The 13,946-nt window shown below is 41.2% G+C and overlaps 1 protein-coding gene across 1 annotated transcript in view; it reads right to left on the bottom strand.

The window, feature by feature from the left end:
• Window positions 1–321: 321 nt before the first annotated feature.
• Window positions 322–13,946, bottom strand: part of LOC107592445 (trinucleotide repeat-containing gene 18 protein-like) — a 77,878-nt gene continuing 64,253 nt past the window's right edge. Inside the window, exons 22-29 of the mRNA XM_016281962.1 lie at window positions 8,667–8,742; window positions 8,098–8,206; window positions 7,444–7,560; window positions 6,832–6,990; window positions 5,217–6,508; window positions 1,820–2,056; window positions 1,607–1,681; window positions 322–1,521 (exon numbers count right to left, since the gene is read on the bottom strand). Of these exons, the coding sequence (XP_016137448.1) occupies window positions 1,315–1,521; window positions 1,607–1,681; window positions 1,820–2,056; window positions 5,217–6,508; window positions 6,832–6,990; window positions 7,444–7,560; window positions 8,098–8,206; window positions 8,667–8,742 (2,272 nt within the window). The 3' untranslated portion in view covers window positions 322–1,314. The remainder of the gene's footprint in view (window positions 1,522–1,606; window positions 1,682–1,819; window positions 2,057–5,216; window positions 6,509–6,831; window positions 6,991–7,443; window positions 7,561–8,097; window positions 8,207–8,666; window positions 8,743–13,946) is intronic.

The following is a 13,946-nucleotide window of genomic DNA, read 5'->3' as shown; positions in this document are numbered from 1 at the left end:
CATATCGTATATAGCTTGTATGCATTTACAAACGGGCGTCATCTACATCTCTTTCCGTCCCAGTAGAGCCCTTGACTCGTAAAAAGAAACCTTTCTGCCACCGTGGCTGAGGGGCGAGGATCATATATAAATATTCTGACAGATCTTCTGGGCCACTCGGTGGAAAAGTGACTCAAACTTTCCTATTAATAAACAGTCCTTGCGGGCTGGCAGATCACAGTTCTGTCCTTTCTTTTAAGTGCTTCTCACATGAGCCGCAGCTTTAGGTCTGCTATCGTTTTACCCGTCTGGGTTCATTAGCCAGCCCTTGAAGTTCTGCAAAAAAATTACTGTCACATAAATCTATGGTGCACGAAAATAAAATATATTTGTCCATATCGTATATAGCTTGTATGCATGTATTTACAAACGGGCGTCATCTACATCTCTTTCCGTCCCAGTAGAGCCCTTGACTCGTAAAAAGAAACCTTTCTGCCACCGTGGCTGAGGGGCGAGGATCGTATATAAATATTCTGACAGATCTTCTGGGCCACTCGGTGGAAAAGTGACTCAAACTTTCCTATTAATAAACAGTCCTTGCGGGCTGGCAGACCACAGTTCTGTCCTTTCTTTTAAGTGCTTCTCACATGAGCCGCAGCTTTAGGTCTGCTATCGTTTTACCCGTCTGGGTTCATTAGCCAGCCCTTGAAGTTCTGTCAGGGATCTACCAGTAGTAACTGGACAGCGGAGCACGTGGTGGGGACGACTCTCTGGGCAGAAGTGTGACATGGCCGGTCAGCTTTAATTACTCTTTCAGTTGTTGGTCCCACGGCCAAGGAAGCTGGTTCCAAGCAGGCCTTCTCACCCGGAGAATTACTCCGAGTCCTGCAGAAGTGGTGTCACCTCCATTCCAGCCGCACCGGTGATGGCTGAGGCAAACAGGGCTCAGCAGTGCAGATGCAGTTGACCTTCAAGACATTTTTGACATGCTTTCACTTTCTTTGACACATTTTACTCTTCAACTGGAGATTCCTGAACGTCATTTGTCCACCACAATCATGAAGCAAGGTGCCCCATTAACAGACCAAACACTTGCGTTGAACTTCGACTCTAGCGCAATTTTACAATACCGTCAACCATCGTGTTTGAAATGATGTGCACACATGACATCTGTTGAAGTAGTCTCTGATCGCAACGGATGCTTGTGTCTTTGTCAGGACGTTTTCTGAACTCGTCTGATTAGTTGGGCTTTGGTTAAAGCCAACACATCTGTCTAGCCCTTGTATCTCATTCGTTTGGTTCCACGCGCCTTTATTTGCCTTTATTTGTTGATCCTCAGCAGATTACAGGAACCCCATCCGTGTTAAATATCATTCCCGTAGTGGGTTCATAAGTGCCGGCCAGGTAGTAGAGGTCTTCACTGTCTTGGTACTTCTTAGTTTTAACCATCTGCTCATATTGCTCAAGGCTGACCACCAGACATTTATGAGAAATGGTCTGGACGTCATTCTCATCAATGTGAGAGGACTGGTACAAGGCCCGCTGAAACGAGAAAGCAGAGAGATCTAGCGGTCTGTTTTCACCCAGATGAAGATGATCAAACCATTTACTGGATTGGTTTTCTTACCTCCATGAAGTCTTTTCTCTGGCTGGAAGCCTGCAGAACAGCAGGAAGACTTTGGCCAGACATTTGATCCCAGTTCTGCCAAACAAAATTTGATTAGTTACAAACCCAGATAAAGGCAAGACTGGGACAGATCAAGTACCATTCCAGTACTAACGTCATAATGCAATGCCCACAAACCATTATTCTTGTTTAGCAAAGGGAGACGAAAGTAACCTTTTTGTCATGAAGTTTCTTTCCAGGGTTGGTTTCCTCAGGATGATAGAACCATTTGACACGGACCACCATGTTGTTTCCCCAGGACTCCCACATGCTCTGGATGTGTCCAATGAAGGGGAGGTTGGGTCGTCCAGCAGACAGGAACACAGCACAGTCTCCAATACGGATCATTTCCTTCCCACGCATTATGGCTTTGTAGAAAAGCTTCTTTGCCTTCCCTTTCATTCCCCGCCTCTGTAAGAAGTTGAAGGAAAAGCAAAGGATGTTTCTTCGGGCACTTTTATGTCCCAGGGGATTGATTTTTATTCAAACTAACAGATTTTAACCTTTTTCCTCTTGTTATATGAAGGTCACATTAAAATTGTCTTGGAAACTTTTTACCAGGCCTTCATTTATATTTGCAACTTTTCAAAATAAAATTTAAAAATTTTTAATTTTTAGAGAATTTTTAAAAATTTAAATGAGAAGATGTTTAGTGTTTTTATTTTCTCACAGTTGTAGCATAATTTTTTATAGCACCAAACATTTATGACACTAAAAAATTCTAAAAGTAAGGTGTCAATGAGGAGCATGTTTGAGATAATATTTTCATAGTGTAAAATTTTTAATCAAGCTGTAATTTTGTCCATTGTGCAAAAAGTGTAGAAATATTATTCAATTACGTGTATTTACTATACATAAAATGCTAGATTTGAAATTAGTCAGCCATTTTTTTCCAAAAATACTAAATGTAATTTCCATTATTTTGTATATTTCCATTTCAATTAAGCCCAAAATATACTTTGTTTTGTTATGCGTACACTGGAGTATGTGTTCAGTGCTCAGTGTAAATTTCATCATCAACATAGTACTTGCATACTGTATGATGTGCACAAAGGGGACCAGATTTCAGAAATGAAAACAGGGGACATTTCCTAGTTCAGTGATCAAAATATCACTGAAATCTCACTTGTGATTATCTGCAAAATTAAAAAACGGGGGCAATATATTTGTGTATGTTTTTTAATTGTTTTGGTTTCCATATATTAATATCATAATTAGTCATTACAATGATGTTTCAGGATCAAACTTACCCTAGTTTATTAATAGGACTACAATTCTCCAAAAAAAATAAATAAATAAAAATCACATTATGAAAAATAGTAACTATTGCAAATAGTAAACGGATCAAAACAGGATAACAAAATTATGACTTTCCAAAAACACTAAAAATAAAAAAATAGAAATGAGAACATATGATAAATAAAACCGTATTTAACAAATATTTGTAACATTTTCTGACTGTATTTAACATTTTCCCAAACTGAGTAATTACAACGTTTTAAATGATGTTTATGCTTTTGGAAATGGATCTTTACTACCCCTTATTATTTTGCATTTCAGGCTAATTTTGACCACAAAGTATGTGCTTTCTGCAAGTGTAATTGTTTATTTTATTATTATTATTATTCATATCGGGGGTTGTGATGGTAGAAGTTGAATGAAGATGAATGTTTAATACTGTGTGCAAAAAAAATCCCGCCTTATCACACCTTATATAAAGTGCACTCAAACAGTATTACTTTGTTTTAACATGTATATAGTTAGTATGTGACTACCTTGAAACCAATAACGGTGTGTCTCTTTTGTTAATTGACAATAATAGCGCTCTGCTCTAGTCCAAGTTCTTCTTGGCTAAAGTAGCGGCGCGCGACTAGTAATCAGTATAGCTCACAGTGCCCTCTGTTGGTGAAAGTAATTGTTGCTTTGAACGTGCTATTACGTGTATTTACTATACATAAAATGCTAGATTTGAAATTAGTCAGCCATTTTTTTCCAAAAATACTAAATGTAATTTCCATTATTTTGTATATTTCCATTTCAATTAAGCCCAAAATATACTTTGTTTTGTTATGCGTACACTGGAGTATGTGTTCAGTGCTCAGTGTAAATTTCATCATCAACATAGTACTTGCATACTGTATGATGTGCACAAAGGGGACCAGATTTCAGAAATGAAAACAGGGGACATTTCCTAGTTCAGTGATCAAAATATCACTGAAATCTCACTTGTGATTATCTGCAAAATTAAAAAACGGGGGCAATATATTTGTGTATGTTTTTTAATTGTTTTGGTTTCCATATATTAATATCATAATTAGTCATTACAATGATGTTTCAGGATCAAACTTACCCTAGTTTATTAATAGGACTACAATTCTCCAAAAAAAATAAATAAATAAAAATCACATTATGAAAAATAGTAACTATTGCAAATAGTAAACGGATCAAAACAGGATAACAAAATTATGACTTTCCAAAAACACTAAAAATAAAAAAATAGAAATGAGAACATATGATAAATAAAACCGTATTTAACAAATATTTGTAACATTTTCTGACTGTATTTAACATTTTCCCAAACTGAGTAATTACAACGTTTTAAATGATGTTTATGCTTTTGGAAATGGATCTTTACTACCCCTTATTATTTTGCATTTCAGGCTAATTTTGACCACAAAGTATGTGCTTTCTGCAAGTGTAATTGTTTATTTTATTATTATTATTATTCATATCGGGGGTTGTGATGGTAGAAGTTGAATGAAGATGAATGTTTAATACTGTGTGCAAAAAAAATCCCGCCTTATCACACCTTATATAAAGTGCACTCAAACAGTATTACTTTGTTTTAACATGTATATAGTTAGTATGTGACTACCTTGAAACCAATAACGGTGTGTCTCTTTTGTTAATTGACAATAATAGCGCTCTGCTCTAGTCCAAGTTCTTCTTGGCTAAAGTAGCGGCGCGCGACTAGTAATCAGTATAGCTCACAGTGCCCTCTGTTGGTGAAAGTAATTGTTGCTTTGAACGTGCTGTAAAACCGGGACATTTCCGGGGACAGGACACCAAAAACTGGGACTGTCCCCAGAAAACGGGGACGTCTGGTCACCCTAATGTGCACAGCCAGATTTGTCTATACACGCATACTCCACGCTCAGCTCGCACAGGTCTTGAATTTCTAGCATTAATTAGTTTGTCCACAAGGTGGCAACACTGGTCCAGGCCGTTTTCACAGTTGAAACTACAGACACCTACGTCAATGAGTGCTCGTGTGAGGTTTAAAAGATACATGCAACTCTAGTTTAAACAAGTACAAAGACGTTTTTTTTAATCATATCTTCTGAAGAGAAATAGCACAGACACTGGACAAGGATGAAACTTTGTAGTGCACTTGTCGAGTGCCTGCGTTCGTGTACACTACCAAATTAAGCACAGATTGAAAGGGTATACCCTCACGTTCACATCAAAACTGAAATATACTTTGGACTATGCAATACATAATTTGAGATGTTGTAAAAATGACATTGGTGGGACTTCAAGAAAGACGCAATCCTAAAATCCATGGGCTTACCTGAGTAGGCTTTCCAAACCACTTCCACAGCTGTCTGGCATGAAGGAAAGCAGAGATCTTGGGCCTGTTCTCGACAGAGGGAAGCCTCTGTCTTTTTGCCAGCTCCTTAGTTGTTGGGAGGTGGATTCCCTCTCGTCTTTTGGGGCGACCGACACCCTGCTTCACCTTCTGCTGTCTCTGGGGCTTCTGCTGCTGTGTGCCAGATGCCTGCTGCTTCTGGAGCTTATGAATGTTGGCAGCAGGCCCCATTTTTGATTTGGCCTTCTCGTCTTCCTCCTCTTGAGGTGGTACATGTTCTGCGGCTGGGGATGGTTGAGAAACAGCAACCGGTTCTTCATCTGAGCTACAGGAGGATTCTTCATCGCTGGTGGTGGAGGATGATGATGATGATGAGGAGGAGTGAGAATCAGCTGAGGATGAGGAACTGCTTGTGGATGAGCTGGAAGAGGTGGGACTTGATGCCCGCGAGCTGCTGGAGCTGGTCGAGTCTTGTTTGGGCTTCTTTTCCTGCGAGGCTCCTCGCTCCTCTTCTCCGTCGGACTCCGAGCTGCTGCTGCTGCTACTGCAGTTGGGACACTCCAGTTCTTTCTTGTCCTTCTCCCCTGAGTTGCTCACCTTCATCAGACCCTCGCTGCCACTGCAAAGCTTACGAACACTGTAGGTGGACACGCTATCGGTAGTAGGCGGGTCTGCCTTAACTGCCTTGTTTTTAGCTTTCAGTGTTTTGTCAGCAGTGGATATCGTAGTGTAGCTGACACCCATGACAGACTTATTCTCTCTTTTGGTGAGGTTTTGGCCCTCCATCATCATGAGGGCTTTGGTCTTCTTGGTTTTGGGTGACATTACTCCCTCATGGTCCAGTTTGATAAGGATCTCAGTCTGAGGTTGCTTGCGTTGCGTCTTCACACCAAACCCAGATGCCTCCTCCTCAGGCTTTCTCAAGCGTTTGACCGGCTTTCCTTTCCCCGCAGGACTCGCAGTCTCATTGTTGGAAATAAAGGAGGCCAGAGAAGTGGAGGGCTCATTATAGAGATCCACAGACAGAACTTTTCCATAGAGCGGCGGCGAGTAGACAGACTGGGGCTGGGAACGGACTTTGGTTGGGGGCTTGATTCCTGTGGTTTTCTTCTGGCTTTCATTAGATACAGGGATGGAGGGGCTGGCTTTGCTGACTTGCTTAATTTTTCTACCTGGCCGTGGGCCGCTTTTCTGGTCGGACAGGGGCCTCTCGAGGACCTGCGTTGGGGTTGGTGTGTCAGGCTTTTCATGCTCCTTTGGAGCGACTTCAGGCTCTGGAAAGCAGCACAGGAGGGAAGGTTTTAATATGCCAGACCAAAAACACACTTACCTCTATAAAAATGCTGGGAGGCTTAAAGCAGTTCCTGTTCTGACAGCAAGCTCTTTTCAAGCAAAAGAAAGTGATTTACTATCTATGAAACCACCAACCCAGTCCACTTTTTGTAAAATCACTGCATTTCTAATTTCAGTAACACCAGTTTTGATGACTTAATATTTAATTTGAACCAAAGCAATAACCACTTTTATAAAAAATGTCTTCTATACCAGCCAAAATGTCAATGAGCGTAAATGTTTGGTTCAAAGGAGTGCAAATTACCAGGCTTGGGTTTGGGTTTTCTTCCTCTGCCCCTGCTTTTCGGAGTAGACTCCTCTGTGTTTTTGGGTGGTGTCTCTTTGCCATCAGGTACATCCTTACTGCACTTCCTTCCTCGCCTTTTAGTGCTGGCCACGAGGAGAGCAGGGGATGGTTCTGCACCTGTTCAGATAAATTCAGTTTAGAAAACATTAATAGACGCAATAAGGATATTTGTGATTGACAAAACTGACACATACAAAAATATTGGCACATTTCCATGTGCTTCTCTACTACTCATATATTTTGAAAATGTTCATACACAAACATTTTCACAGTCAAACACATATACACACATTAATATTTACTCAGTGCTCTTAAATATTACACACAAGCCTTCAAATCTCTCAGTCTCACTCTCAATCATATGCAACCCCCTAGCAACTAGTGGAAAAACATCTTTTACTGAATCCATCATCAAGCTTCAAGAGCAAAACCAAACAAAAATCAGTGGCCGCATGGACTCCAAATCAAACAGTGCACATATTGGCTGTTTACCTAACTTCAACATTCAGATAATGTTTCATGCACTCCTTCGTGCCTTCGCTTTTACTCCCTGCTTCGCTGAATACTCACACTGAATCTTGTAGTCCGCTGGCAGCAGCCTAATATGAGAGAGCGGGATTCGGCCAGTGTCTCCATCGTCAAACTCCACTGTAATCAAATCGTCCACGTCTTCCATGTCTGGGCTCCCTGTGGACACGTAACAGAGTTGAAGACTGATGCAAAAGAACATGCATCACCTCAATTTACATTTCCACTGAGTGAAACAGCAAACACTGCTGCGCGAAAAGAGCGACCGCATATTTCTCAGTGGTGCAGCAGCGGCTGCAGGGATTCATACAGGGCCTTTTCATTCTCATTGGCTGATGCCGGCAGTAGCAGCGACCTCCCTTTCAGAGTTTCTTGACAAGTCTCCAGCTCCCTCCTTCCTCAGCGGGAGGGAAAATAAATAATAATAGAGCAGAGCTCTGCATGTAGCTAACCACACCATTCTTCATTCCCCAGCTCAGTTTATCTGGCAGCGCTTATGGGCTTGGCTAAAAGATTTAGATTAAAGGAAATGAAACAACCCTGAAAGGTTCGCTTACTACGCTCCTGTGCAGAGGACAGTGGACATTTGTGCATATTTTTTCCATTTGAGAAACGTAGACGCAGTAAAACGCATTGGTTAATAGTCTGTAATAGCCAGTGAAAGGTGCTCAATTAAGCGGAACAGGAAAAACATACCTCTGACGACCGTGCCAGGGTAGAGGCAACGGTACTGCTGGCTCCAGTAGGCTGCAATCCGGGTCCCCTGGGGAAGGTATCTAATGGAGGGGGGTTTCACATCAATAATCTGTAGGACAAAGGCAGTGTGGATCAGAGAGGATTATTAAATCAACACCTGTGTGGCATTCAGACACTTTGCGGTCGTCTATCTTCTAAGCTGAATAACTAATGAATCAATTTCTGGTGAGGAAATGTACATTGTGTATATAATCCATCTAGAGAGGCAGTAATGACTAAGGTTGCTCTTGGCAGTGGTCCGCTTCCAACGGTACATTAGGAAGGAAAGGCGGTAGCCGCAAAAGCGTGTGTGCCTAAACCAACAGACAGAGGTACTGGAGCAAAACATGCCCTTAGCGTAATAGCAGGGGAAGGTGCTAAACAGCTTCTATATTACACCGTGCCCCAAGCCTGTTAGCAGAGAGAGGAAACCGAGGAGTGTGCCTGGAGTAAAACACACAGGCCTGTTGTGGTGAGCCGTAACGTGTATGTGGGTCAACGAACGATGCAGGACAGTGTGGCGTACTGACCGCCTCCTGTAGCAGCTGCTCCAGGCAGTAGATATGTGGCCTGTTCCCCCTCTCGCCCTCCACCACCACGCTGTATCTGTAAGACAGGACACAGTCATGAGCCCAAAACAAAAATCTAGGGAATGCACATCCTGTTTTCATGGAAATATTAAGAGCGATATAAAATTTGAAACCCATTTTACTTTCATATTGTGACTCATTTCAGAACGCATCAGGATATTTAATAGTAACAAACAAAAATGTAGGCCAGGACTTTATTTTATCCATTAGGAATTTATCCATTAGGTGAAAAGTAATTGTTCCACACAGCCGCTATCATTATTATATGAAACATTATCTGGCAATAAATGAATTACTGCAAATTCAGGCAAGTAGTGACAGATCTTTTCTTTTGTATTGTGATGTACATCAGAGTGCAACGAAATGATCAAAATAAATAATAAATAAATAAAAATAATGTAGGGTAGGGACTTATATTCTATTGGATTCTATGCATTGTTTGTTGATTAGATGGAGGCAGATCTGAATGCGAGCTTGCAGTAAATTGTAAGAAAGGGGGCGGGTTTTAACAGACTAAATGTTAAAAGTCCTGCATACGTCAACAGAGAGAAGTATGTTATTCGCAATCAATTGCATCTAATCATAGATCAATAACTTGCATTTTAAAATAGATGAAGGTGATAGGTGAAGTTTCATTTAATGCATACATTAAATATCATGAAGTTTGTACAAAGGCTGCTTTAACCACAACAATAGACAAAAACAATGGCTGTTGCGCTATACGGCTATTGGTTAACGAACTAATAGCCTGCACATCCTAGCTGATGGCAGTAAAAAGTGAAAGTTGAGTAAGTTAATTCAATTCAATGTGATGAAAGATGAAGACGACCATTGTTTTTATTTTTTTGAATAATATGCACACGTGTAGTAATAAAGTGAATGGGGTCACTTTTGTCATGTCGGATAGGTGAGAACACACATGAAACTGTTGAAGGAAGCTGTCTGCACTCTGCACTCAGTGCATAATGGTTTTGTCTAAAAATATAATGTAGAAGGCTGTAGAGAGGAGATGCAGAGGGGCTAAACCAAAAGACTCAGCAGCCCAAGAGCTTGAAGACAGGGCTCTTTTGAGAAACACACTGAGCTTTGAACCGGTCTTTATTCATAATACCCAAAGGAGCTTGGCTTTCTCTCCAACCACCCTCCCTTCCTTATTCAAGCTCAACCTTAGAGATACAATTTGGAGGGGCTTGCCCCCCCTTTTTTTGGAATTCCTTGCCCGATAAATTTGCAGCGGTTTTATTGTCTTTACTGTTAAGAAGTCAGAGCAGTGGGGATATGTAAGATAAGTCAGTTTCTTGACATCGCACATGAGAGCCAAAATGGGCTCTGACGGAAATGGAAAAAAGGAATAAAAAGAGGCAAACCAGGCTAAGTTAGTGTGTAGGCGGACCACAATCCAAACATAGGTTTGTCTCTCCAGATTTGGAATATTATTGGAATATTATTTCTGGAAGTTGGCCGTTTTCACCTTTGTAAAATCTGCAACACCCACTTCCAGCTAAATTAGTTTCCACTGCCAAAGTGAACCAAAAAGCAAATACATCAATACTGTTAAATAAAAAGGAAGCTTTTGGACTTTTATTGGTTGTCTGAGAAAGAGAGAAACAACAGTGACCGGTTCTTTAAAGTGCAGGTCTCTCTCCATTATTGGATGCAAGCACATGGGCTTTATAAATCAGAATGGGCGCATACATGACGTCCAAGATGGGGCTTCTGGTTAAAAAAAAAAAAGGCGGCAGTTGGATGTTTGGCCTTTTTTCATTTGGATTCATGAAGGTGCCTGCAGTTCAAGCATGGACCCAGAGCCAGGCTTCAGAGGTGTCCATCACCGAGTGGCAGCCTTATTACTGTGACATGGACCTGGGAGGTGATGTGGGACAGTGTCCTCCAGATCACTGCCTCCTGGATCTGGCCTGAGGGGGAGGAATCTGCTGGCCAAACCTGATTGGTTCTGTCTGCAAAGCCTGGGATAAATTCACACCAGCTGCATCAGGGAGGGGAGAAAGATTGACCGGACAAGCAGGGTTAAATATCTGTCAAGTCGGTGGATGGCTAGCCTGATGTGGGCTTAGGACATGGGAAGGGTCGTTGTAAATTTGTTTTTGTTTGTTAAGAGGAAGGGAAGGTATTTGGTACTAAAGGTCTTTATAGATTAATTTGTAATGAAATGTCCTTTGGGAAATAACTGATTCTGATTGGTCAATTACAGCATTCTGCTTTAAAACATTTTTGTGTAACGGCCACAAAAATGTATAATATTCTCAAGAAGCTGATTTTCCTAAATAGCAATTGTCTATGATCATTCCACAGTCTCTTTGTTCTCACATAATAAAAATAATTTTAGCTCAGATCAAGTTTTCACATCCATTGTTTTATTTATTTGGTGTCGAATATCTTGAAACTGTACTTGATGATTCACACACACATACTAAAACATCACTTCATATAAATAAACACTTCAGCAGAACAGCATAAAAAAAAGCAGGTTTAAAAAAAAAAAAGACTATTTACATGTCAATGGAGAAAACGGCTCAAAAGAAAGTAGTTATGTGTAGAAACATAAAATGCAATTTGCCATATTAGATTTCTCTCTGAGATGACATGACATTCAGAAATCTTTGATTATTGTCAGAACGGCAAAGATGGGGAATTTTAGCGGTGAAAAATCTAATTTTTCTCTCTCTCTTTACATAGAACCACAACTCTAAAACTAAAGATACAACAGAGAAAAAAAAGGATGGAGTGAAAGCTTCAATTAGTTTGCCATTACCCATAAATAATGGGCCTGTCCCATTAGCATGGTCTTCATTCACATCTGAAAGTGTGACAATGACTTTGCCAAAGGACTTTTCTGAGCAGAACACAAAGGCTTCATGAAAGCCGAGGCTCAGGCTGAGAACAGACACTTTTCCTTACCCTAGATTTCAGTTCCAATTCGACACCGGCTGTGTGAGTTATTGACTGCACAATTAACCAGTCCGCTCTCATGTACAGCAAGTATGTTCATGCCTGCAGAAGCCCAGGCTCTCTACAACAGGCTCTGTTAATGAAGACAGGTGAGGCATATAAACAGCATCGGCAGCGACAGTGGCGGCATATAAACATCTGAGTGCCCAAGCACGGATTTTCAATCTCTGGATGCGTTTAATGTGTGTTGTGTAGCACAAGCCATCACAGAATTTAATTTCCAGAGGGCAGGGTGGACAACAACCGATATGTTGCAGTCAAGTTCTCCGCACTAGAGCCTGTTCTCATCATATTAAATTCTCACCATCACACAAACTACCCGCTTTGAAGAGCCGTGGTAACACAGTCCTGCACAAAGGCACCTTCCCTTTCCTTGGCTGGAACTGCTATTTTTAGTACAAGAGACACATGCAGAGTGAGCGATAGAGGGGAGAGTTATTTCACTGCCAAAATATGACAAAGATATCTCATTATGCCACGCGAATGTGCTGCAAATGAACAGATAAACCACCACCTATCTCCTCCCTTAATTTAGGAATACACGTTTACGAACTAGCATCCAGGTTTTCAGCACGTTGCCTGACCTCTTGCTCGCAGACCACTGGAATTTAGGAGAAGGGATTGTGATGGGCGTCTGAGTGAATGATGGCGGCTCCTCGCTTTCGGACTGATAAGAGGAAGATGTGTTTCTGTGCTGCATGCTAAACACAGTTATTGAGCAACTGTGGACCGTTGCTCTAATGAAACTAAAATGGAGGACAAGACATTTCACAGAGAGCAGAAACACAGAGCCACTCTCATTAAAGATTCCCCGACCAGATGCTGCACCAGTTTGACATTTCTCACCAAATGAGATTATCCTTTATAGGGATGACTTTGAGAGGAACTCTCTCATCCCCAATAGACTAAAACTTGCTCATCCAAGTGGATAATAGGCCGTGGGAGACTACAGAAAGCATACAAAGTCCAAACAGAACAAAACTGCCCATTTCTGTCATTGCCTCCCTCAAGACACTTCACACCCCTTCTGTTTCCTGACCAAACAAAACGTTGCACTTCCAAAATTTTCCATGGAGAACTCTGAACTGGACCTTACAATAGGAAAAACTTGGCAATATTTCACTCCCTTTAACACTAAGTGGCTCAAGTAAGCGGTTTGTTAAAACAACTAAATAGGGCACACGAACGAATGCCAACTTTTTTAGTGGCCTTGGTTCTAAGCCTTGAACCAAACCAACCGGCTCTGAGGTAAAACAAAACATTACAACACTTCATTCAGAGGAAAACTAGACTAAACTTTCTCCTCACATAAAGTACTGAGAATTATGCAATCAAAGGAACGAATTTTGTATCACTGTAATGCAGGGTTTTCAAAGTCTAAGACAGTGGGCCCCCCTTTTGACACAACTTACCCAATGCCCCCCCCCCCCATGTTTTTCACGTACCGCACATATGTTAACAGCTGGCCACATCGGTGGATTCGTCGATCTGGAGTGCAAAAAATGGGCTGTGTCTGACTTGCTCCACATCCTGTGCCATGTCTGAGATGCGCCGACTTATTGTGTTGTCAGAGAGTGGAACAGAATCGATCTTAGAAGCTGCTGCCTCTCCTAGCATCACGGAACACAGGTCTTTTGCTGCCGGTAAAATTAACGTCTCTCAAGTGGTATGTGCTTTGCTTTGCCTGCCTTGGCAATACGCAATGCAACGCAATATGAAGCTTCAGTGGCCTTTCCATTTAATTTGACAAAATCTTCCACAATTTTTTTCTGACCTTGAAAGGTTTGAAGTTTTCCTGCTACCTCAACTTGCTTGGTTTCAAGGTGTCGCCGAAGTTTTGCGGGTCTCATGCTGTCATTAGCCAAAATTTCTTGACAAACCACACATAAAGGTCGTGGTTCATCAGCTGGTCCTGTCCACGTAAATCCTAAACTCAAATACTGATCATCATATCGTCATCTTTTGGGTTTAAGCCCTGAAGTTGAAGGCTTTGAATCGGGAGGTCTCAGAAACTGCTCCATAGGCATATTCACAGCTACGGCCTTTCTGGGTGAAAAATGTTTCTCCTATTTTTGACTTATTCTTTTTTAGTATTGTTTAAATAAAAACATTTAATTATACTAAAAAAATAAATATAATAACTTAACTCAATAATTCTATTTTTAATGTATTATAATTTTCCCCCGCGCCTCCCCTGACATGCTCTGGCGCCCCCCCCCCCCCCCTTTAAAACCCCTCCTTAGATTTGTT

The sequence above is a fragment of the Sinocyclocheilus grahami genome, unplaced genomic scaffold (assembly GCF_001515645.1).
Source record: "Sinocyclocheilus grahami isolate Dianchi unplaced genomic scaffold, SAMN03320097.WGS_v1.1 scaffold9.1, whole genome shotgun sequence".
Taxonomy (NCBI): Eukaryota; Metazoa; Chordata; class Actinopteri; order Cypriniformes; family Cyprinidae; genus Sinocyclocheilus; species Sinocyclocheilus grahami.
Note: the sequence above shows the minus strand (reverse complement) of the source record. Positions and strands in the feature narration are given on the sequence as shown.